The sequence below is a fragment of the Ochotona princeps genome, chromosome 19 (assembly GCF_030435755.1).
Source record: "Ochotona princeps isolate mOchPri1 chromosome 19, mOchPri1.hap1, whole genome shotgun sequence".
Lineage (NCBI taxonomy): Eukaryota > Metazoa > Chordata > Mammalia > Lagomorpha > Ochotonidae > Ochotona > Ochotona princeps.
In genome coordinates this window covers 15,336,802-15,361,426 of record NC_080850.1, presented here as the reverse complement: position 1 = coordinate 15,361,426, position 24,625 = coordinate 15,336,802, and the positions used below count along the sequence as shown (strand labels likewise).

Sequence of the window (24,625 nt, the reverse complement as noted above, 5' to 3'; positions counted from 1 at the left end):
CCCAGGTCAGCCCTTGAACCCCACCTTCTTCTGCCTCAGGAATCAAAGGGCACAGTACTTTGTCTTCTCCCCACAGTCTTCCACTTCCGTGGCTGCTGGAAATGACATGGGCGCTTCTTGAACTTCAGGCATTCAGATCCATCCCACTGGGTCCTAACTGTATTCTTTATAGCACCACTTACCCACTATTTCTATCTTCGCTGCTTCTGATTTATTTTTAAATGGACTGTTTCCTCACTGTTCAAATAAATGGAAAATCACCATCATTATTACATGCAGAACTTGCCGTACATATCTCTAACTTGCTCATTAAAATGAACACGCAAGATTTTTCTAAGAAACCATTTAAAATAACCTTGGCTGACAACACTATGGAAAATACTGCCTTCGAGGCACCGTGAGCTGTGGGCTCCCACTCGGAAACACCAGCCAAGTTCCCCAATCCTTCATTTCGCCCCCCTACCTCTCCCATCCCCTGGGGACGGGCAAGGGCAGGAGGAGAAGAAAGGCACTCAGGGTTTCGAGTTCGCCAGCGCGGCGACCTCAGAAAATACCAAATGCACAGCGAAAGCGACTTTTAAAAACACCCGGTTCTGCGAACGCCACGGGCGAGGAACTGACCTTCTCGCGCAGGCTGCAGTGGACGTCGGCGGCGACGTGCCCTTGCCACCACGGTTCATCCATCACGGCGAGCACCGCCGCGAGCCGCGGCTACCGGGCACTCGGAGCGCTCCCTGCGTGGACACGGGCAACTTCAGCAGCCGGTCGGGGTGCGCCCCGACCCCCCACAGCCCCTTATCCTCTCCGTCCCCCCTTCCCCGGCGAGGCCAGGACACGCGCCCCCTCTTGCCCTGCTCAGCGGAGCTGGCGCCCCGGAAAGCTTGAGGGGCTCCTCCTCCCCTCAGCTCGCTGTTCCCGGTGAGATGGGGAGCCGTGCAACCACTTGCAGAATTTCTATCTTTCCTTCGCAGAAGTTGCCCAGAAAGTTGCCTCTACTCCGCTAGCTCGCCGGAGGCTGGGGCTCCGGCGGCAGCCACGGCCACCGGCTTGGCGTCCCCAACTCCTCCCCCGCCGCCCAGCCTTTGTCCTGCTCCCACATCCTGCCCCCGAGCCGCGGGGGCGAGACTCACGCATCCCTCCTCAGGCGTGAGAAGTGGGGGGCGCCCCTCCCGCGCTCTGCCCTCGGGTGCCCGCACGCGGCCGCACCCCGGCCCAAGACGCTCGGAGCGCCTCTTGCCGGCCGCTTCCTCAGCCAGGCTCGCCCCGGCCGCCGCCGCGACCCTGCGTGTGAGCGAGCACCCGGGTCCCTCCGCGCCTCACAGGCTCCCGGCCGCCGGGGGCCTCCGTCGCTGGGGGAGTTGGGGGCCGGGCCTCGCGCATGCGCCAGCGGCGCCCCGCGCCCCACAGGGCGGGGGGCTGGGAAGCCGAGTCTTTTCTTTGGGCTGCAGCGGCGTTGGCCGAGCTTCCTGTCCGCTCTGCAGCCTCGCCTCCGCGCTTTCTCTCACCTTCGCCGAGACGCTAGTTGGCTCCTCGCTGGGTACCTGGCCGGTGTATATGCGACGAGTGCGCCGGAACCGCGGCTCCACCTGCGCGCACCACGCGACAACCTCGCGCGCAGAATGTCCCAGAAAGTTTTACCTGCGGCGCGCACTGGTCTAGCCAGCCCTCCGGTTCCACCTGCTTTCCTTCCGTTCTCTATATTAACCTGTTCTGCCTTGGGAGTTTGTTTTCCCACGAACGTTCTAGAAAAGCCACTGTGCCTTAACTCCGAGTCCCTGATACTCCAGGCACTTGCTAAGTCACTGATGGTGTTTGTGCTCCAGCCGGTGTCTGGTCCACGCCTCACGGTGGAGGAAAATCAGTCCTTTGGGAGGACCCCAGGTTGAGAGGCATTGTCTTTTTAATGTGGCTGTTTTCGGAAAGGCATTCGCAGGAATCGGCCGGTCTCCTGGCACAGCATGGGGCTGTCCTGATTTTCGGGTTGTTTTTGGAACTTCACAAACATGGGAGCTGACGCCCCTGCTACCTGGTTGATTTCTGCCCAGCTCCAAAAGTTCTCAGAGCCTGGGATTCCTGGGAATAAAACGGGCATAAAAGTTGCACCCACCTGCTGGAGATAGTTCATTTTTAAACGAGTTAATGCGTGTAAAGGGACAATCAGCATGCAGGGTTTAAGGTAAACACAATAAATAACTCCTGCCAAACAGCCTCTCTTTTGTAACTGATTTCCTGCAAGTAAAGAACCCGTGAAAAGAAAGTTAGCTTTGATAAGCTCTCAAGTGAGCCTCGAAGCGTACTTTAAATGTGGAAAGTAAATTACATGAAAGCGTGTTAACATACCTAGAATTTAAAAATGAATGTGCAGGTATCTTAATGAAGGTGTTAGGTTGAACCATAATAAGCAAGGCTTGAAGAAATAGATGGAGGTAAAAATACCTTTACTAGATTTTTCTAATTCCCAAAGTTGTGTGTACGCATTATTTGTGTGTTGAAATGGTACAATGCCTATGAAAAAAAAAAGCTAAGGAATTTCTGTTTTAAAAATTGGATAGACTTCATTATTAATTTAAAAGTGTACTACAAAGCTATAACCCAAACTGTTATTCACACAAGAATGAATAAACTGTCAGCGGAATAATTGAAAGCCCAGAAACACTTGATAGAATTAATTCACTGTAAGGTAAATGGGACAGTTCACCTTTCTCAAGAAAAGGATAAACTTTTTACTAAAGTTGAAATTAACTTGGGGGAATACATAGAGCTATTTAAGCCATCATCAGAATAAATATGAAAGCAGTAGGAAAAAACACAGGTGAATTGCCCCGAGAGAAGACCTAGCAGAGGAAGATACTGTAAGCCAGCATGAGTAGGTAACTGAATAAACATGCAAAACTTAACATTTATCAAAAGTTGTCATCAAAAAGTCAAATGACAGACAATGAGGTAAGGTGACTTTAATAAACGTGACCAAAAAATTGGTCTTCCTACATGGGCTGCTTATAAGTTCCTATGTCAAACACTAGCACCCTACGTGTAGGAATGAAAAAAGAACAAGAACATACATGCTGCCAAAGAAGAAGTTCGTATGGATAAATGTAATTTTTTAAATCCTCATATTCACTAACAAACACATTAACTTTTTTTGAATAATAGAAGGGTGCATCTTTGCCAATGATATTTTAAAACAATATGCATATTGTCAAATATAGTGTTGTTGGGAATATAGTTTCATGTTTGTGAAAGGCAACAGAAGTAAAAAAGCTGGAAAGTGGATAGTTTGATCCAACTATTCTACCTCTGGGAATTTATTCTAAAAACCGTAAGCTGATGAGTATAGACACTAATTTGCAAGGGGTTCCATCAACTTTTCTCTGTGTGCTGTTTTACATCAGGGGACTGTCAAATAATGATGTGTGACTTAAGAACATTTTCTTTTTTTAAAGAATAGCTATTGAATTGGGAATGTGTTCATGGTATAGTACAAGGAGGTTAGAGGGACTTGTGTTACAGTATAGTGAGTAAAGCCACCACCTTCAGTGCCAACATCCTAGGAACACAGGTTCAAGTTCCAGCTGCTCCACTTCTCATACAGCCCCCTGCACATGTGCTTGGGAAAGTGGTGGAGGGTGGCCCGGGTGCTTGGGCCCCTGTCACCAATGTGGGAGACCTGGAAGAAGCTCCTGGCTCCAACCAGAACATCTCTCTCTCCTGCCTCTCCTTTTCTCTGTAACTGTCTTTCAACTAAATAAAAATTAGAAATAAAAGATTAGACTACGTGGGCAGATCTTTGTCCCAGTCTCTTCTTTCTGTATATTTGACTTTCCAGTAAAAATAAATAAATCTTCAAAAAAAAAAAAAAAGAAAAAGGGCAGCCTGTGATCCCAAACACACCACATTCCTACATATATATATGGGCTTCCACACGGGTGAAAGAGAACTTACACAAAAATCACTGTGTAATGAAAGTGTAAGGGCAGCTTTTTTTTTTTTTTTTTTTTTTTTTTTTACTGGCGTATTGTGTAAATTTTGCGCAAGAACCCTGGATCACTTTCATAACTAGAAAGAAAGGGCATGCTTTTTAAAAAATAAGCATTTTACTGGAAGGGCCAGCCATTGAACAACAGCCTGTACTGCCCTTGCCTGGTTTTACTTTCTTTTTCGCGGCAGTCTTTTCTGTGTTTGGTGCACTGGATAAACACCTTTGTTAGTGTCTGGTTTGTGGACAGACCCTTCCCCTGTATTTCAGCTATCAGGAGTTAGCACTTATCAGGTGTTCTGATAACAGCCTGGGAAGCAGGAACCTGAGGTTTTTCTCTGGGGACTGTGCTAAGAGGATTCTAAACACACTCCATTCTCCTTTGTGTACCATTCTCAGGAGTCCCTCATTTTTCCAGCGTCTCTGCACAAGACTAACAATGCATTGCCCCAATAAACGGATGGTTTGAGTGTTGAGTCACCACCACAGGTGCCCTTCGCTTCCTGTACTGGACAGCAGGGGAGCAAAGCAATCCCGGTTCCTTCCCCCAGTCGCCCCATCAGCCAAGCCAGAAACTATACTTTTATTAGGTGCTTGTTACAAGTCAGTTGTCATCCCTATGTGGCTCTGATGCCAGCTCGGCTCCAGAATGCAGCTAATGTACACCCCGGGAGGCAGTGGTGATAACTCAAGTAATTGAGTCCCTGCCTCCCCACTGAAGACCCAGCTTACAGACTGAGCCTGGGCGAAGCCCACTGCTGCAGCTGTTTGAAGACTGAGTCACTGCATGGCGAGGTCTCTGTCTCTCCCCCTCGCTTCATTCTTCTGCCTTTCAAATACATAACCTAATTTTAAAATATAAATAAAAGGCAAGGTTTGAAGTGTGGGAAAGGTAGTGGTCTGAGAAAAAAATAGTTGGGAAACCACAACACATTTCTTAAAAAAAAAAAAAAAAAAAAGAAAAGAAACATTTTGAAAGGCAGAGCAAGAGAGAGGTAGGCAGAGGTAAAGACTTTCCCTTCTCTGATTCACTCCCTAAATTAGCCACACAGCCGAGGCTGGGCCAGGCCAACCAGGGAGCCAGGAGCTCCATCTGGACACCCCTGCCCCCCGAGGGTGGAAGGGGCCTTGCTGCTTGATCCGACATCTGCTGCCTTCCCAGGTGCATGCGTGCCTTTTTGCCCTTTCACACGACCACAGCACACTGCACACCTCCTTCCGCACCTTCCTTTATCCAGTCTGCTGTTTCCTGACAGTGCGCCCCGCAATGTGTCCCGCAGCCCCATAGTGCGCATCCATCAGGGTGTATGTAGCCCCCCTTTGGCTGGACGCTGAGACTGTGTCCGGCCTTTTGCTGCTGTAACCACACTGCAGGGACTGTGATAAACAGGTGGGTCAGTGAGATCATTTCCTGGAATCCTCAGCTTTTCAGAGGAAGTTGAGGCACACACAACCCTGTTTCCTCAGGGTCCTAATGCTTTACATTGCTTCGCTAGGATCAAAACACCAAGGCTGCCGCAGCTTAGAGAGACAGAAGAAAGACATCTGCTTTACTGCTTTGCAAAACCCAAGTCACCCCGCTTAAACTTTCTAGCAGTGTGCTCTACACAGTAAAAAGGGCATTGGGTAAATCCCTCATGATTCTTGCTGAGAATTTTTTCAAAAAGATTTATTTATTTATTCATCAGAGTTACAGAGGCAGGGTGGGGAGAGGGTGTTAGAGAAAGATTAGCTATCTGCTGATTCACTCTCCAAATGACTACAGTGGGCTAGGGCTGGGCCATGGTGAAGCCAGGAGCCGGGAACTCCATGTAGGTCACAAGGGCTTGGACCAACTTTGCTACTTTTTCAGGTGGATTAGCAAGTAACCGAATGAGAAGTAGAGTAACCTGGGCTGGAATCGGTGTTCCTATGGGTTGCTGACAACAGCTTAACCCAAGGCACCACAACATCAAGCCCCTAGAAATTCTTAAGATACAATGCTGTAAGGTATGTCCCTGGAAGAATAAAAACCATTTTGCAGTTGGAACCTAAGATCTAGAACACTTACCAACATGGCTTATGTTTACATTTTTTAAAAGATAGAAGACCAAAAAGATATACAACAAATGAGTGACAAATAATTCTTCTCCCCTGAGGCAGCTTTGTGAAAGGGAAGTGACCTGCGTGGTTGTCTCACACCCAGTACCCAGAAGCTCCCTGGGTTTGGTTTAATGCTCCACGGTCATCGTCTTGAAATGATTAAGCATTTCATGGCTGGCACTGTGGCACCGCAAGGTAGGCCTCCACCTTGCTGTGGCAGCAACTCATATGGGCATGAGCTTTGAGTCCTGACTGCTCCACTTCTGATCAAGCTCCCAATTATTGGCCTGGGAAAGCAGTGGAGAATATAGATAAGTCCTTGGGACCCTGCACCCATGTGGGGCACCCCAAAGAAGCTCCTGATTCCTGGCTTTAGACTGGCTCAGCTTCCAACCATTGTGGCCATTTGGGGAGTGAACTAACAAATGGGAGGTCTTGTTTTTGTCTCTCCTTTTTCCACTGTAACTCCACCTTCCAAATGTTTTGAACATTTAAACAGTTTTATTTTATTGAAATCACATAAAATAGCGAACTATTTTGAAAATTTGGGATTTGTGTCTTGTGAAGCACTTGGACCTTATTTCCTTGCTTTCTTGGCCACATAAGGAGGGAGCTAGGTCAGAAGTTGAGCATCACAACAACGACCCCCTGAGGGAAGCTTTAGTGCTTCTGCCTCGTTGTTGGCTGTGCCTGGGAATTCCTGTTGGGTCTTTGCCTGCCCTGTTTTCCCTAGTCTTTTTTTTTTTTTTTTAAAGATTTATTTATTTTATTACAAAGTCAGATATACAGAGAGGAGGAGAGACAGAGAGGAAGATCCTCCGTTTGATGATTCATTCCCCAAGTGAGCTGCAAAGGCTGTGCGCACCGATCGGAAGCCGGGTACCAGGAACCTCTTCCAGGTCTCCCAAGCAGGTGCAGGGTCCCAAAGCTTTGGGCCGCTCTCGACTGCTTTCCCAGGCCACAGGCAGGGAGCTGGATGGGAAGTGGAGCTGCCGGGATTAGAACCGGCGGCCATATGGGATCCTGGCACGTTCAAGGAGAGGACTTTAGCCGCTAGGCCCTTCCCTAGTCTTTAGTTAGATCATCCATATTGGTCTGAGGAACCACCCTACCCCAGCGCGGACATGTCTAATGTAATGATGACTGCCATGATCCTGTTTGCAAATAAAGGTCACTGTTTGTGTGTTGCAGGTTAGGACTCCACCTATGTTCTAAGGGAGAAACAGTTCAAGCCTAACCAAAAGGTAGTAGCAGTGTTAAGAAACACAAGTTTCCGAGGACCCCCTGTTGCGGAGTGCAAGAGGTCACAATGGGCTCAAGTGTAGTATGTTAGGGTTAGTCTTTGTTGTTGTTGTTTGTTTGCTTGCTTTTTCTTCTATTTTTTCAGAAGGAGAGAGAAGAAAGATCTTCCGTCTGATGGTTCACACCCCAAGCAGCTGCAACAGCTGGAGCTGAGCCCATCTGAAGCCAGGAGCCAGGAACTTCCTCCAGGTCTCCCACAGGGGTGCAAGGTCCCAAGGCCTTGGGCCATCCTTGACTGCCTTCCCAGCTCACAAGCAGGGAACCAGGTGAGGACTTTAGCCACTAGGCCATCGCGCCCGACCCAGGAGGAGTGCTTATTGCCCAGACTTGGTGACATCAGCTCCCGCTACACTCCAGGAGCCACTGCACCGAGCTGCCAAAGTCAGTAGTCTTTAAGCTCTCATCCTCCAGTCAGATTGAGAGCCACACAGTACAGTTTCAGGCAGGAAGGAAGTTTACAAGAGCCCAAAGTTTTTCTGTAGTTACTCTAATCTAGTACACTAAGAGGCTGGAGGGGCCAGGTGCACAGAGCCTCTGGAGTAATTTCTGCTCTGTCAATTGTTTTGAATGGTGCGGAAGGCAGGAGGGGTGGGTGTGCTTTTCATACTTTCAATTAACTCAATTGGCATGAGAGGGGGTAGGAAAGGCAGGGTGTGGAAACTCTGTTTCCATGCCTTGTCCGCTGCCAATTAACCTGACAAGCGGGTGCGAGCCATCAATGACTGTACCCCTTACAGTCCCACCTTTGCTTTCTTACATATCAGTTCCCTGCAGTGGGCAGTCATGTGTTGTGACTGTAACACAGAAGGGCCGCTCGTGCTTCCTACTGCTTCAGTTAGCAAGCTGAAGTAGAAAGTATTGGTCACATGTACTCCACGAAATGAAATAAAAACAGTTTTATGCAGCGCCTCCACTGTTATAGTATTTATGTGCATGTACAGGTACAAAATAGAGTCAAGTGCTCTAATTTTACATTTAAAGCTAACATTGGGATGGACGTATGGAGCAGCAGTTAACACTGCCAGGATGTTTGCATCCCATACTGGAGTGCATAGATTCGAATATCAGCTCTGTTTCTGATCCAGCATTCCTCCTAGCATGGACCCTGGCCCATCTCAGGCCATTGCAGCCATTTGGGAAGTGAATCAGCAGGTGGAAGATATCTCTTTGTCTCCCCCTTTCTATGCAACTCTGCCTTTCAAATAAATATGTTCAAAATTGTAAAAAACAGACAAATAAACAACAACCCACAACTGTTTATTAGTTGATGTGATATTGTTGTAGTCTTTCTTTTTTAAGATTTATTTATTTTTATTGGAAAGGTAATTTTACAGAGAAGGAGAGACAGAGAGAAAGATCTTGCATCTGCTGGCTTACTCCTCAAATGGCAGCAATGGCCAGAGACAAAGCCAGGAGCCAGAAGCCTTTTACAGGTCTCCCAAGACCTTGGGCCAACCTCCACTGCTTTCCCAGATCGTAAGCAGGGAGCTGGATGCAAAGTGGAACAGCCAGAACACGAACCAGTGCCCAGACGGGATGCTGGCACTACAAGGCAGAGGACCAGCCAGTTGAGTTATCATGCTGGCCCCTACAGTCCTTTTTAATATATGTAATAACTATACCAGCTTTCACCTCTAGTGCAGTGCTTGGCATATGCTAGGCAGGGAGCCACTTCCCCAAGCAACCACTGAGAGTGAACATCCCAGTTATGCCTCCCCATTCTCTTTCACTCAGTCAAGGCCCTTTGAACGTAAAGGCCTTAAAGGGACCACCTGGCTAGACATCAGGTGGGCAAGGAGTTACTGTCTGCAGTTTGCAAATGAAATCCAGGAAGTTGTGTGACTCTAGACAAGGGTCTTTGGACCCCACCGGTCATAGGAGTAAAATGAAAGCACCATTCTTTCCTTCGAGAATCTTTAGGACAGTGAGAAGTAGAAACATGAACAGTAAGGTCTCTCCACTGCTCCCTCCTGTGACCTGGTATGTCTAATTATAACCAGCATGCTGGCCCCTTTTGGTGAAAAGGCTCTTTATAGCCATGTGCATTCTGCTGGGACATGAGTGAGCTGCCTTGTATTGGGCACCCCACTGTGAAACAGGATTGAAGACAGATCCTGGATGGTCAGACCTCAGGGGAAGAGAAGGAAGGGGAGACAAGTTAAGCGAGGAGCTTGAGGAGCTTGCGGAGGAAGTCTCACAGCCCTCCTGGGCTGATTCCCCAATCCTCCTTTGAAAGAGACCGTGTCAGGCCTGGCACGGTAGCCTAGTGGCTAAAGTCCTCTCCTTGCACATGCTTGGATCCCATATGGGCACTGGTTTGTATCCTGGTGCTCCATTTTCCATTCAGCTCCCTGCTTGAGGCCTGGGAAAGCAGTTGAGGACGGCCCAAAGCCTTGGGACCCTGCACCTGTGTGGGAGACCTGGAAGAAGCTTCTGGCTCCTGGCTTTGGATCAGCTCAGCTCCTACCTTCAGATCAACTTAGCTCCTGCCATTGTGGCAACTTGGGGAGTGAACCAGCAGATGAAAGATCTTCCTCTCTGTCTCTCACAATAAAACAAATAAGTCCAAAAAAATTAAAACAAAACAGAAACAGCATCAGATGTTTGGCCTGGCAACACACCTGTGCTTCACTCCCACCTCTCCCCACCCCCACCCCCGCCTTCAGCTCCCATGGAGTGCAAGCTCTGGGAGGCAGGCATGGTGGTTGAAAGAATTGGTTTCTGCCACTCCTGGATTGCATTCCAGAAGCCCAGAGTCAGTCCCTGCCCTAACACGGCGGCTATCATGGGCATTTTGGGGAATGAACAAATCATTAGAAACTTTTTTTTTCTTTTGAAAGAGGAAGGAAAGAAAAAGAGCTGTACGAGTGGAGATGTATTTCTCGCCATGAGGAAAACAGTTAAATTTGACGGGCAATAGCAAAAACAGTGCCACCAACAGGACAGAGTGGTGGTGCTTGACACCTCAAGGAGTTTGTGCCATATCCAAAGTGGGGTCCCCTCTGTGTCCCTGGGATTGCTCCAGTTTGGGGCTTCAAAGAAAGAAGAAACAGAAAAGTTTCTCGTTTTGAAATACACACAGCACGAGCCCTTCCCTGGGAGCTTGGCTCAGGTGCGCCTTGGAAGGGGCCTTCAGCTCTGAGTAGGATTGCAGGCGGAGCAGTGGAGCAAGACGCCAAGTCCGCCCCATGCGCCAGCCAGGAGGAGGAAATGAGAGGAACCATTCACTTCAAAGTGCCAGACCTCCGCTCCTCAGACAGACAATGAACAGGAAGGAGGCTGAGCCGGGACAGTAAACACTGACCAGACAGGCTGGCCGCGGTGACCCTCCAGCCAAGCAGGTCTGGACTGCCTGAGCAGCAGGGGGCTGTTTTCTGGGGGCCCCCAGATGCCACATCTTCTGTGAGGGGCTTGATACTTGTCCAGGAGGAGACAGGCCGGGAGGAGAGGAGCATGCTGCTGGGAACTCTTCTGCGTTAGTGTTTTTTGTTTGTTTGTTTTGATGGCACAGGTTTCATTCTCATTGTAACGCTATGAAGACATGACTCAAATATTACTCTCTCGTAGGTTAGCACTGTGACAGTGATGTATCGCTATCCTTTCCTTTCTTGCTAGTTGATAATGTCAAGAAAGTTACTTAACCCCAGTTACCTTGCTTCAAAATGCGGATATAATATCACCCCCTTTATAGGGTTCTATGAAGATCAAATGATAATGCTTGGTATACAGAGGGTGCCAAATGAATGTAAGCCCACATTATTATATAATCATCACATTAGCATATGTGTACATGGTTTGGGATCCTATTACTTTTAAGCCTAACACAATCTCATGAGCATCTTTCAGAGAGCTCTCCTAAATGCATCTTTCAAAATTATCTTAATAGCCGTATACTATTCTATTATCTAGGTAATTATTCATTCAAGTAGGCTTCTATTGTTAGATATGTTAAAAGATGACTGAGAGCTACTGGTAATTCTTTTTTTTTTATGAAGATTAATCTATTTTTATTACAAAGTCTGATATACAGAGAGGAGGAGAGACAGAGAGGAAGATCCTCCGTCCGATGATTCACTCCCCAAGTGAGCACAACTGCCAGTGCTGTGCCGATCCAAAGCCAGGAACTTCCTCCAGGTCTCCCATGCGGGTGCAGGGGCCCAAGGCCTTTGGCTCTCCTCAATTGCTTTCCCAGGCCACGCCGCAGGGAGCTGGATGCAAAGTGGAGCTGCCCGGGGATTAGAACCGGCGCCCGTATGGGATCCTGGCGCATTCAAGGTGAGGACTTTTGCCACTAGGCCACCGCATCAGGCCCTGCTGGTAACTCTTACACCTCTTTCTGTGAATTGGCTAACCAATACTGAGATGAGACCCCTAAGAATATACTTCTTCTTTGCATCTGCAATTGTATTGTGAGGATATATTCCTAGAAGTGAGATTGGTGTGATGAGAATAGATTAAGGAGGTGCCCACACACTGGGTCAAGCATGGGTCTGGGTGTTTGTGAGGGTGTTTCTGGAAGAGAGTAACATCTGGATCTATGCACTGGGTATAACCTTTTGCTCTGCCTGCTGAGTCTAGGTCTGTTGATCAGAGGCCTGATTCCAACAAGAATATTGGGGACGGGTGCAATGGCTCAATTGGCTAATCCTCTGCCTGCAAGCACTGGGATCCCCTATGGTCGCCGGTTCCTATCCCGGCTGCTCTACTTCTCTTCCAGCTCCCTGCTTGTGGTCTGGGAATGCAGTAGAGGGTGGCCCAAAGCCTTGGGACCCAGAACCCGCATGGGAGACCCGGAAGAGGTTCCGGGCTCCTGCCTTTGGATTGGCTCAGCTCTGGCCATTGCAGCAATTTGGAGAGTGAACCAGTGGGTGGAAGATCTTTCTCTCTGTCTTGCCGTCTAGGTAAATCTGCCTCCTTTCCATTACAAATAAACAAATCTTAAGAAAAAGAGCAAGAATATCTCGAGAGCATTCTGTCTGCCTGGTTCTCATCTGGAGACAGTGGTTCTTTCTGGTTCTTGAGCTCACCAACAGTCACGGGACTCTGCTACCAGTTTTCAAGCCGAGGACTTGGGCCAGAGTCCCAGGTGTCCAGCTAGCAACTATGGATCTTTTTTTTTTTATTAAGTAAAGCAAACATTTATTAAATTGTGATAAAAACATTCCATCAAATTACAAAACCTGAGTAAGAAAAACAAACGGCACATGCTTAACTGTAGTTGACATTCAAATAAAATTTGCATTCCCAAAATATTATACAGTAATTAGAAAATACCAGCCAAAGTAATATTAGGATACTTTTCCGTGCGGTCTCAACAAAATTTGAACAAAGCAAATTTTAACAAAGGTAAATTTTACAGTGAAACATAGCAGTAGGTTAAGGATCTTTTTTTTTTTTTTTTTTTTTAGAGATTTATTCATTTTTATTACAGCCAGATATACACAGAGGAGGAGAGACAGAGAGGAAGATCTTCCGTCCGATGATTCACTCCCCAAGTGAGCCGCAACGGGCCGATGCGCGCCGATCCGAAGCCGGGAACCTGGAACCTCCTCCGGGTTTCCCACGCGGGTGCAGGGTTCCAATGCATTGGGCCGTCCTCAACTGCTCTCCCAGGCCACAAGCAGGGAGCTGGATGGGAAGTGGAGCTGCCGGGATTAGAACCGGCGCCCATATGGGATCCCGGGGCTTTCAAGGCGAGGACTTTAGCCGCTAGGCCACGCCGCCGGGCCCTAGGTTAAGGATCTTAACATGTTTATTTTACTGCTATTTGACACTGATACAAAAATAAGAGGATTTACTTGACATTTTTAATAAATATCTCATGGGCTGTTGAGTGCCTTACTAGTGAAAAGATATAACTGGCTAATCTCATCAATCCATTTTGTACATTTAGTAAGCATCAACTCTGCCCTACATAACTCTTAATGCAATTCACAGCACACAAATGGTTATCATATTAAGCAACTACAGATCTTGAGACTTGTCAGTTTCCATAAACTTGTCAGCCAAATCCTTTAATTCAGCTACCAGGCACTCGGCCTCCTATTAGCTCTGTTTTAGCGGAGAATCTTAACTTATACAAAGGTTATGAAAAGTTTTAACACTTTTGAAACATGGAGTGGGCAATTGTGGGCTAGCGAGCTAGGGTGACGTCTGCAATGTGCATGTCCCATATTGAAGCAGCAGTTTGAGCTCTGGCTTCTCTGAATTAGTTCCCTGCTAATGCATTGCGGAATTCAGTGGGAGAGGACCCGAAAACTTGAGGCCTTGACACCCAAGTGGGAGACCCAGATGGAGCTTCAGGCTCCTGGCTTAGGCTTGGACCAACACTAGCCACTGCAGGCATTTGGAGAATGGATGAGCAAAGGAAGATTGTGTGTGTGTGTGTGTGTGTGTGTGTGTGTGTCCTTCAAAAAAAGATAAAAAGTAGACTTCTGAAACCGATTATGAACTGACTTCCAGCAAGGCAGAACAAAACACATTATCACTGGGAGTGTTGAAGTATCAGAAAGCAAATGCTTACCAAGAGAATCACCTTTTAAAAACAGAAGGAAAAAAAAAAACACTTTCAGTTTTTCCTTGATTGTGAAATGGAATACAAGATTTTAGTTCCCATGTACTCTTTAGCGAGACAAGAGTTTTAAAAATGTGAATCTCTGTGCTTTATATTTCTTCTCTTACAAACTATCCTTGGCCCATATTTCTGTCGAAACATTAAAGTTTTCTAAAAGAAGAGTGACCTCTATATTCAGGACTAGCAAGCCTTGGCACTGGCATGGTGGTGCAGGGACCCACGCACCGTATTTGATGCTGCCATCCATATGAGCACCGGTGCAAGTCTGGCTGCTCCACTTTCGATCCACCTCCCCACTAGGGTGTCTCAGAAGGCAGCAAAACGATGGCCCAAATCCTTGGTCCCCTGCCACCCACATGGGAGACTTGGATGGTGTTTCTGGCCCCTGGTTTCAATCTGGCTCCATTCCCAGCTGTTACAGCCCATTGAGCAGTGAGTCAGGGCATAGAAATTCTATTTCTTCTTTTATTCATCTTCTTATTACCTTTATACAATGAATGCTAATTGTTTAAGCAAAATCAAATCCTCATTAAGCCAACATTTTTTTGCAGAAGTCCTATTTCTAAAACAAAAAATTTAATGAAAACGAAACTAGCAAGCTTTTCTTTGTTGAATTTGCTACGCATGTTTTAACTGTTACCTTTAAATTTAATATTGGGATTCTATGACCTCTGGGGCATGCACAGTCACCCCTATCTTTTGTCCTTTGTGACAGTATCCGCCTCCAAACCACAGCGGCCTGCACGTTCCAGGTGTGCAGCTGCCAGACTGGCCTGCCCCAGCTTGCTGCGTGGCCATCAGCTCCTGCCATCTTTCAGCTCACAGCTTCTCCAGCTGTCACTGCACTGCATTTGTTTAGACCTCTCAGCTTCCTTCCAGCACTACCGGCATTTGGAAGGAACTGGTACTGCCTACTGCAACAGCCTCTTAACTCCTGCTTTTTATCACTCCGTTTCCTAATCTCTGATGAACACTGCCCGCGTTAGTTCTTCTAAGGGGCAGTTCTGAGCGCATGATCATAGTACTCAAAACAGACTTGGTGTTCCCTAACAGCATGGCTCTACCTCCCTGCTCATGTAAACTGATTGCCTACCTGCTGCTTCCTGTCCAAGTGAATGTTGTGGTTTCCCAAATATTTTTGCTCATTTCATGGCCGAGTCCTTACAATGTCCTACAGGACTTAGGCTCTTAGAACCTCTCTACCATCGTCTCTACCGTTCAGCCTCCAGGACCAACCACACTGTTTTTCTGTCTCCAGGACTTTTCAAGAGTACTGGGAGTTTGAGAGACAGCTGATAGGATAACCAAAGGACATTTTGTGCCACTTAATATTTTAGACATGAATTTAAAGTGACCCTGTTCAGCACAGCTGAGTGTTCTCAGCATTGGTTGGGAATGAGTGAGCAAAAAAGAGAGGTTTGAGTTTGCTGTGGTTGAGGTTTTGTTAGAGGGATAGAGAGAGGATCAAGGATATTAGGGCCACTTGTACAGGAGAGCGATTGTCATGTTCGGTCACAAGATCTCCTTGGGGTATGAAGGAATTCAGTTAAGCATTGTACAGAAAACACTACACAGCCTGGTACATTGTAATGGCTTAATAAACATGAACTGCTATTGCTACAAGAATTTATTCTAACACTGTATGTATTCTTAAACCTGAAAAAAAAAAAGACCTAGAAGAATTAACTCTAACACCACACTGTAGCCTCACTCACGCTTGTAATTGGCTCTCAATCCTTATAAACAAGATATGGTTTTGAAGACAGAGAAGCAAGACTCAGGACAAGAATGATACTTAAGAAAATTACCGATTACGTATAAATGTATTTTTTAAAAGGATATAATTTGGACTTCATTACCACCAGAATAAAAATTCTTGTAACATGCAAAAAATGCATCTGAAGATGTTCTTCTATTTAAATTCATCAAGATTTACTTATCCTTCCAAATAGTTCAGCCTGATAATAGTATGGCTTCCTCATAGAGGTATGCCTCCCTTTTGGGAATCTGAGTTTTCAGTTATACAGCAATACTGACACTGACAGCCCTTGCCACCCCCCTCCCCCTGCCTTTTTTTCTGTTTTCTGGTATCTGCCAAGTGACAAGCTGTGGCTGACTAATTGGAAACACACAAGCAAATGGAGCAACTTTATCAGTGTGTTCCAGGTACCCAAGGCCATGGCCCAATTTCTTCCAGCTTCAATATTATTCAAAGATTTTCCTACCAAAAAGTCTCTTTTCATGTGCATACAAATAGAGATGTTAATAAGCAGAATGTCAGCATTACCTAGAGTTTAGGCATTAAAACATATCAGCAAAATTCAGGAGCTGAGCCATGGAGTAAGAAATCAACAGATGGGAGCTGGGGAGGAGGCTCCATCTGCCAGTGCAAGGTCCTGCTAAGATCTAGGATTCAGATGGCCTCTGTGGCAGCACTGCAACAGGAAGAACAACCTCGGCAGGTCTGCGCTGAGCCCCTGGGTAGACAGAGGGGCCAGTTTGGAGGGAGCAAGGGCTGGAACAAATGGTATGAGCCTCCATTTTATTTTCTTTGAAATGGAGGTGAGAAGTGCACATTTCCTAAGTTCTCTCATTTACTTTTTGACATGCCTGCTATTGAGAATGATCTTTTAAAAATGTATTTGTTGGGGACCCGGCGGCGTGGCCTAGCGGCTAAAGTCCTTGCCTTCAACGCGCCGGGATCCCATATGGGCGCCGGTTCTAATCCCAGTTGCTCCACTTCCCATCCAGCTCCCTGCTTGTGGCCTGGGAAAGCAGTCGAGGACGGCCCAATGCATTGGGACACTGCACCCGCGTGGGAGACCTGGAGGAGGTTCCTGGTTCCCGGCTCCGGATCGGCGCGCACCGGCCCGTTGCGGCTCACTTGGGGAGTGAATCATCGGACGGAAGATCTTCCTCTCTGTCTCTCCTCCTCTGTGTATATCTGACTTTGTAATAAAAATAAATCTTGAAAAAAAATGTATTTGTTGGGGGCTTGGCACGCTAACTTAGTGGCTGGGTCCTTGCTTTGCATGTGCCGGGATCCCTTGTGGGCACTGGTTCTAATTTCGGCGGCCCCACTTCCCGTCCAGCTCCCTGCTTCTGGCCTGGGAAAGCAGTTGAGGACGGCCCAAAGCCCTGGGACCCTGTACCCATGTGGGAGACCTGGAGGAAGTTCCTGGTTCCCTGCTTTGGATCGGCACAGCACTGGCCGTTGCGCTCGCTTGGGGAGTGAATCATTGGACGCAAGATCTTCCTCTCTGTCTCTCCTCTCCAAAGTATATCTGACTTTCCAATAAAAATAAAATAAATCTTAAAAAAAAAAAAAAAGGAGAAGACAGCGGCTGCCACCTGGGCTCAACCCGCTTCCCAGGCCTGCAGGCTGCCTCATCAGAGCACGGCAGGACAAGGAGAGGGCAAGCCTGCCTGCACAGCAGGACTTTTTTCTTATTGGTACTAGGCTGTAATCATGCATGCTCACTTCATCCCCGTGAAACCTGCTTTGGAACCATGTCAGATTCTAGCCCATCTGATCTGCACTTCTGCAGGGAGGCCTGGAATCAGCATTTGCTTCCTGATTCTGTGTGGGCTATTGATTTAAAGCCATTGTTCAGAGTGTTCTGGGGCCATGCCAGGCCAACACCAGACACGATCTGACTCGCAATTATTTTTCAGATGCTGCCTCATTTTAGTCAAATGTCATAAGGACCCTTTCTCTGACCCACCTCTTCTAAAGTTGTAATCCACCCCAATAGGCCCCACAATTCTCTTCTGTACCACAGTATTTCAGATGTGGTTGAGGGCATCTTAACATGGGCTCATGTACTGGAAGCTTGGTTCTCAATATAGTGGTGTTAATATAAATACAGTGTGGAACCTTGAAGAGGCAGAGCATACTGCCCTGGAAAGGAACAAGGGTCAGCTCTCAGAGAAGGTACTGTTAGACAGCAAGCCCAGAGTGACCCTACTCCACTATCTGGCTTCCAGTCTCTTCTTCCCACAGGCGCTCCCCCTGTGATGCCTCCTGCAGTCACGTGATATGGCCAAGGGAAGCCTTTGCCAGAGCAAACGCTGGCTATTTGCACCTTCAGTGTCCAAAACTGTGAGCCAAGCAAGATCCTTTTCTTGATAAAATATTCAGCCTCTGGCATGTTTTTGTGACAATGGAAGACAGACTGATGCATGGACTTTAATCCTCTCTGTAGCGTTTTTTGGTATTCTAACATACTATTTGATCTATTCTCCTAGTTTATTGCCTGTGTCTGTATTAGAATATAAGCTCCCCAAAGACAGGACTCTCTCTGTTTTCCTCACTGCTTTACTCCTGATACCCAGAAGAGAGCCTGGCACATACAAGATGTGGAGCAGCATTTGTTTCAATAACTAGTCTTTCTGCATTTTGCATTTCTTTCCTTTAAACTCCAAAAGGGATTAATGTTTTATTTGTTTGTTTTACAGCTCTTTGTCTAGGTTGTTACATGTATGAATAGTTGGTTCTTCTTTATTGCTGAGTTCCTGGTTTGGTTGTTCCACGCTTGCTCAGCCATTCACTCAGTAAAGGACATCTGGGCTTTTTCGGTTTGGAGCGATTATGTGCCAAGCTGTTAGTAACACTGCGTGAAGGTTTTTGTGGGATTGCAAGTCCTCCCTTCTCTAGGATCAATGCTTAGGAGTGTTTGTATGTGTTGATTGGTAATCCTGTGTTTAGATGCTTTAGAAAACTGCCACACTGCTTTCCATAGGGTCTGTCCCCACCAACGATGGTTTAAACACTCTAGCTTCTCAGCATGCTTGTTTCTATTTGGGATTGTCACGATGTTGATAGGTGTGTAGTAAAATGATTTTAATCTGCATTTCTCTAACAGCTAATGATCTTGAATGTCTTTTTATGTGCTCATTTGTCAGAAGATGTTTTCCAGCTGTCTATCTTTTTCAGCGATGTATCTTTGTGGGTTTCTTGCGTGATCTAATTGAATTGTTCTTAGACTGTTGAATCTGGAATGTTCTTTACTCTGAATGCTAGGTCTTTGTTGGATATGCAGTTTGAAAATGTTTTCTCACATTCCATAGGAGTCTTCTCATGCTTTTTATAGTATTTTACAGCTGAAGTTTCTCATTTTGATGAAATCTGATTTATCATTTTTTCTTTTATGGGTCATATTTTGGTGTCAAATTTATGAACTCTCCATTTTGCATATGGATGTCCAATCTGGAGCTTTGGACAAATTCCTCGGGACCATTAGGATCTGAGAACCTGGAACTTAGACAATGTTTACTTACTCTTGGTGCAGGGAGGTGAAGGGAGGGAGAGCAGGGGGGGTGATTTTCAATGTGTCAATACAACTCTCAGAGCTAACTTCAGGCTCCCCAACTGATGCCAGTGGACACAGAGCTGGGACGAGAGGTGCAGAAATAAATACATACTACACTCCATTTAGATATAAATAAGCTCAAAAGTAGACATAATAGGAAAATGTACTAGCAAGCAATGGACTTTAACTATTTTTAATATATTTTTAGTCAATTTCATTTTTTTAAAAAAATTATGTGTTTGGAGGGTAGAGTTACTGAGAGGAGAGGGAGGCAAACAGGAAAAGAGAGTGATTCCATTTGTTGGTTCGTTTTCCCAAGGATCGCAATGGCTGAGCCTGGGCCAAGTCAAGACAAGGGACCTGGAGCTTAACCGGGTCTGCTGTGCAGGTGGCAGGCACCTAAGAACTTGGGCCATTTTTGGCAGCTTTGCTAGGCACATTAGCAGAGAGCTAGATGGGAAGTGGAACAGGACTTGAACTGACATTCACATGGGATGCAAGTGTTGCTAACCTGGTTATTTGCCACCATCTGTGAAGCGAGCCAACAGGTAGAAAATCTTTCTTTTGCTTTCCTCTCTTTGTTACTTCTGACTTTCAAACAAATAAATAGAACAATCTTGGGGAAAAAAATCAAGCAAATTCCTCTTTTGGGGGGTTCTGGAGAAAAGTATCACACTATCAAGTTAGATGCAATAACCCAGGACAAAGAACCCCCACACAAGAGTCCTGCTATACAGAGAGGAGGAGAGACACAGAGGAAGAGCTTCTGTCCACTGATTCACTCCCCAAGAGGCTGCAGTGGCTGGAGCTGAGCCAATCCGAAGCTAGGAGCCTCTTCTGGGTTTCCCATATGGGTACGCAGAGTCCCAAGGCTTTGGGCCATCCCCGACTGCTTTCCCAGGCCACAGCAGGGAGCTAGATGGGAAGCAGGGCTGCCGGTATTAGAACCGGTGCCCATATGGGATCCCGGCACATTCAAGGTGAGGATTTTAGCTGTTAGGCTATCGCGCTGGACCCCAATTTAATTTTTTATAATAGCTTTTCACAAAATCCTAAAATTTAACAATGGGCTCTTGGATGCCAGTATATGCTGGTTTGGAGGGAGAAAAAAGAAAGGACAAAGAGAAAGGGAAAGAGATTTCCTTGGTTTTACCAGCTGAGGGCCAAGGGGGATGGAAATGAGACCCTCAGATAAAGGGAGGGTTTTTGAAATCATTGTTATTATTAATTATATTATTTGAAAGGCAGAGAGACAGAGACAGGGAGAGCCTAATCTACCTTCAACACAAGTATCCCTTTATTCCCAGTGACTGTTCCTCCAACTGGGCTCACTCTAGGTACTCATGAAATACGGCTTCTGGGTCAGTCCCTGAGTGTGCACAATGGCCAGGGCTGGGCCACATCGAAGGCAAGAGTCTGAAACTCAAACCAGGTCTCTCACATGGGTGGCAGGCATCCAAGTGCTTGCGCCGTCATCTGCGGTCTTCCCGCAGAGAACATTCCAGCAAGAAGCTAGAATGGGAAGCTGAGCCAGAACTCCAACCCAGGCATTGCACTATGGGATACAGGCTTCCCAAATGATATGTTACTTACCACACCAGACATTTACCCTAAGGAAGCTTTCTGATAGTTTACCAGAGGGGTTATGATTGCAAGAAAAAGTGTAACATCAATGAACACTAGAATAGCAGCTCCTCTTTCTTGGGCGTCAGACATGGGACTTTGAAGCTAATCTCATCCGCACAGTGATCCTCTGAAGTAAGCGAGGAATCAGACTCAGAGCTCAGCGAGAAAGCTGAGCTGGGAGGGAGCCTATGTCACACAGAGCAGCTCAGGCTTAGCTGGGAAGTCACAGCCCAAGGCAGCTTTCCTACCAACCTGGCGTTATTTGCACCAGCCCCTCACCTCTTCTCTGTCCTTCTCCCTGGCAGGACACTGTGGTACCACAGAGGGAAGACTAAGGGTATAGACCATTTGGTCTCTGTCGCTGTGGTCTCATGTAATCCCGGGCAGACTGACCCATCTCTGCACCTTTATTTCCTCATCTGTGGAATGGGTTGATGGCACTGCCTTGTTAGTATCAGGCAGCTAGAATCAAAGCTGGAACTGTAATTTAGAATCAATCTCTGGAACTGTAATTTAGGCTCTGTCACTCACTGGCTGCATGATTGTGTGTGGGATGAGACAGCCCCGGCCTTGAAGTTCATTTACATCGCGAGGTGGCCACAGGAGGTCACCAGGAGCAGCCCCCTTTGAGATTCAGCACGTCTCTCCATGGCATGAAGCTTCCACCAGGGTCTGGAAGGGGCAGAAAGCAGAAGCGGATGGCAGGGGTTGCTCTCCATCTCTGCTGTGCCCGCTCTCTGCAGCTTCCTGGGGTTATGTACCCAGTGGGGGGGTCAGGTGAGCACTGTGACTTGAGTCTGGGCTGCAATTCTGAGGGCAGTTGCAATGAGGCCAGTCCACCTGGGCGGGGGAAGCCTCTCTCCCCAGCTACGGAGGGGCATGCGACAAGTAGCGTGCTGCGGCAGTCTGCCTCAAGGCCCCGCCCCTCAGTATTGTATACTGACTACTCATGTAGAACGTACCAGTCACCTTCCAAATGTTATTTCATTCGCAGAGAAAAATCGGCTGGGAGACGTTACTTTGCATCCCTCTTACAGACCGGAAAGCTGTACAATCGATGCTTCAATCAGTTGCCATCCATCTTCCAGTTGAGATCTGCGAAGCTTTAAACGGACTCTGACTAACTCCAGAGTTGCAGTTCACTGTTTACCGTGAGCTCTGCTGTCCCCTCTGACACCCAGTCTACCCAGGGCATCAGCAAGTGGGCAACAAATAGCCCACCTGGGTACCAGACTGCCTTCTATTTGCATATCTTAAGTTTGTTCTTATTTATGTCCTTATTCTATCTGCTGGTTCTTTCTATGCCCTGGGGCCTGGAATTTCACGTGGGTCTCCTACATTGGCAGCAGAGACTCCAATACCTCTGTTTCCTGGAATGTGCATTAGCAGGAAGCCGGGTTGGGAGCACAGTGGGGCTTGAACACAGGCTGTCTGACACAAGATGCAGAATGCTCTAGGTGCCCTTCTGGATTCTCGGGGAGGGCTTTGCACATTCCAGCAGGAGATACATAAGCATAAACCTTGGCTTGGAGATGCATCAAGTATTCTAGAGATCATTAAACAGGCTAGAGAGAAGGCTGGCAAGGAGAGGGAGTGGTCTCTGCAGAGGAACAAGGAGGCTGCTCAGCAGGCGGCCTCCATCCTGACACCTGCTGGAGGAGGACTGAGCCAGTGGCTGGGGGAGGGCATTTCAGGTTCAGGGAGCAGCCTGTGCAAAAACCTGGAGGGGGAGAAGGAGTTCGGCTGGTCTGAGCAACAGGAAATGGGTATGGCTGGAAGAGAAAGAGGCTCCAGTGTGCTCTGAGCAGCAGGCACATGAGGCCATGGTGCCCCTACCACCAGGGGCAGGTGAAGTAGGTTCTTTTGATCACCCAGACTTGAGACAACCCTGACCTCTTGAGGGAGGGACTTGGTGTTGGGGGGAGTCCCCTATCTGCCACAATTCCAGATGTTCTCACACGAACAGGTGAGTCCCTGGCTGGTTGCAGGAAGCCCCCTGGCCCTGGCAATGCCCTCTGTAGATGCGCTGGCTGCCTCCCTCCTCCTCCTCCTCTCCCCGCAGCCTGGCTCTCAGCCAGAGGGAAGGCAACTGGCAGGGCTCAGAGATAAAGCCTTGAGGGCTTTGCTCTGCCTGCCACACCTTGAAAGCCAACACAGTGTCACCCAACTTCTCCGACCTCCATCTGTCGATCCCAGAACCCCGTCACCTCCAGGGGAAGCTTTCTAGCGGCAGGCAGGCTGAACTGTTGACTGAAAGTCACAGAAGAGCCGAGTGGCCAGCAAAGCTTGGCGCGCAGCCCAAGCTCTTGCCTGAGGAAAGACTCTTGCCTTAGGAGCGGTTCTCCTGGGCCGTAAGCCAGAGGATCTCAACCTCTCAACCTGGCGCCTCAGCAGACCTGCGGGGTTCCCCGAACTTCCCTAAGTCTAGACTGCACTCCAGGTTAAGTGTGTCGGTGCAGGGAGGGGCGGGCAGGCTGGGAATCTGTCATACTCTGTCCAGGAGTACTGGGAGGATGCACTCCCAGTGTGTGTCCCATGTGAGGACTTGCTGGCTGGCTGGCAGGGTGCTGCTGTCCCCATGGCTGGGGCCTCTGGGGGTCGGACACATTTGGATTTGAGCCCCAGCTCTGCAATTTCTCCAGCTGGGTGACCTCAGGCAGCTCAACTGTGCTGGCTTCCTTACTGCCTGCAGAAAGTCCAGTACAGTGAACTGCCTGCCTGCCTGCTGTTTCCAAGGCTGAAAGTAATCCACCTTGGCACACCGATTACTCCCATCCTATAAACGGCCCAGTACAAGTTAATTTTTCTTATTATTACTTTTCTATGACACTTATTTGAAAGTTAAAATGTTCTTATGGCTGCAAGATACTTTCTTCCTTTTTTTTTTTTCAGGTTTAAAAAAATTTATTTGGGGCTCAGCGTGGTAGCTGAGCTGCTAAAGTCCTCACCTTGAATGTGCCAGGATCCCATATGAGCACAGGTTCTAATCCTGGCTGCCCCACTTCCCGTCCAGCTCCCTGCTTGTGGCCTAGGAAAGCAGTCAAGAACAGCCCAATGCTTTGGAACCTTGTACCCATGTGGGAGACCCCAAAGAGGCTCCTGGCTTTGGATTGGCTCAGCTCCAGCTGCTGTTATGGCTGCTTAGGGAGTGAATCAGTGGACAGAAGCTCTTCCTCTGTGTATATTTGACTTTACAATAAAAATAAATAAACCTTTAAAAGTATTTTTATTTGAACGACAGAGTTGGGTCAGCAGGATGTCTTAAATGGCTAATCTCCACTTGCAAGCGCCGACATCCCATCTGGGTGCTGGTTTGTGTCCTGGCTGCTCCGCTTCCCCTTCAGCTCCCTGCTTATAGCCTGGGAAGGCAGTGGACGATGGCCCAAAGCCATCATGTGGGAGACTCAGAGGAAGCTCCCGGCTCCTGTCTTTGTATTAGCTCAGCTCCAGCTACTGCGGCTATTTGGGGAGTTAGCCAGTGGATGGAAGAGTTTTCCCTTTGTTTCTTCTTCTTCTCTCCGTAAATCTGCTTTTCCAATAAAAGTAAATAAATCTTTTTTTTTTTTTTTTTTCGAAAAAGGAGTGACAGGGAGAGAATGATCTTTCATCTACTGTCATTCCCCACGTGGCTGCAATGGCCGGGGTGAGCCAGGCCAAAGCTAGGAGCCTGGACTTCCATCTGTGCCTCGCATGTGGGTGCAGGGACCCAAGCATCCAACTGTCTTCTGTTGCTTTCCTAGGTGCTTTAGTAAG

The 24,625-nt window shown here is 47.5% G+C and overlaps 1 protein-coding gene across 2 annotated transcripts in view; it reads right to left on the bottom strand.

Moving 5' to 3' along the window:
* CCNJL (cyclin J like) overlaps positions 1-1,626 on the bottom strand; it is a 59,596-nt gene extending 57,970 nt beyond the window's left edge. The window contains exons 1-2 of one of the 2 annotated variants that reach the window (XM_058677347.1): positions 1,506-1,626; positions 622-734 (exon numbers count right to left, since the gene is read on the bottom strand). In XM_058677347.1, the coding sequence (XP_058533330.1) occupies positions 622-684 (63 nt within the window). In that variant the 5' untranslated portion in view covers positions 685-734; positions 1,506-1,626. Of the gene's footprint in view, positions 1-621; positions 735-1,130; positions 1,168-1,505 lie in introns of those variants that run through there. The other variant, XM_004587473.2, reaches the window with a different exon arrangement.
* Between the last annotated feature and the right edge of the window lie 22,999 nt (positions 1,627-24,625).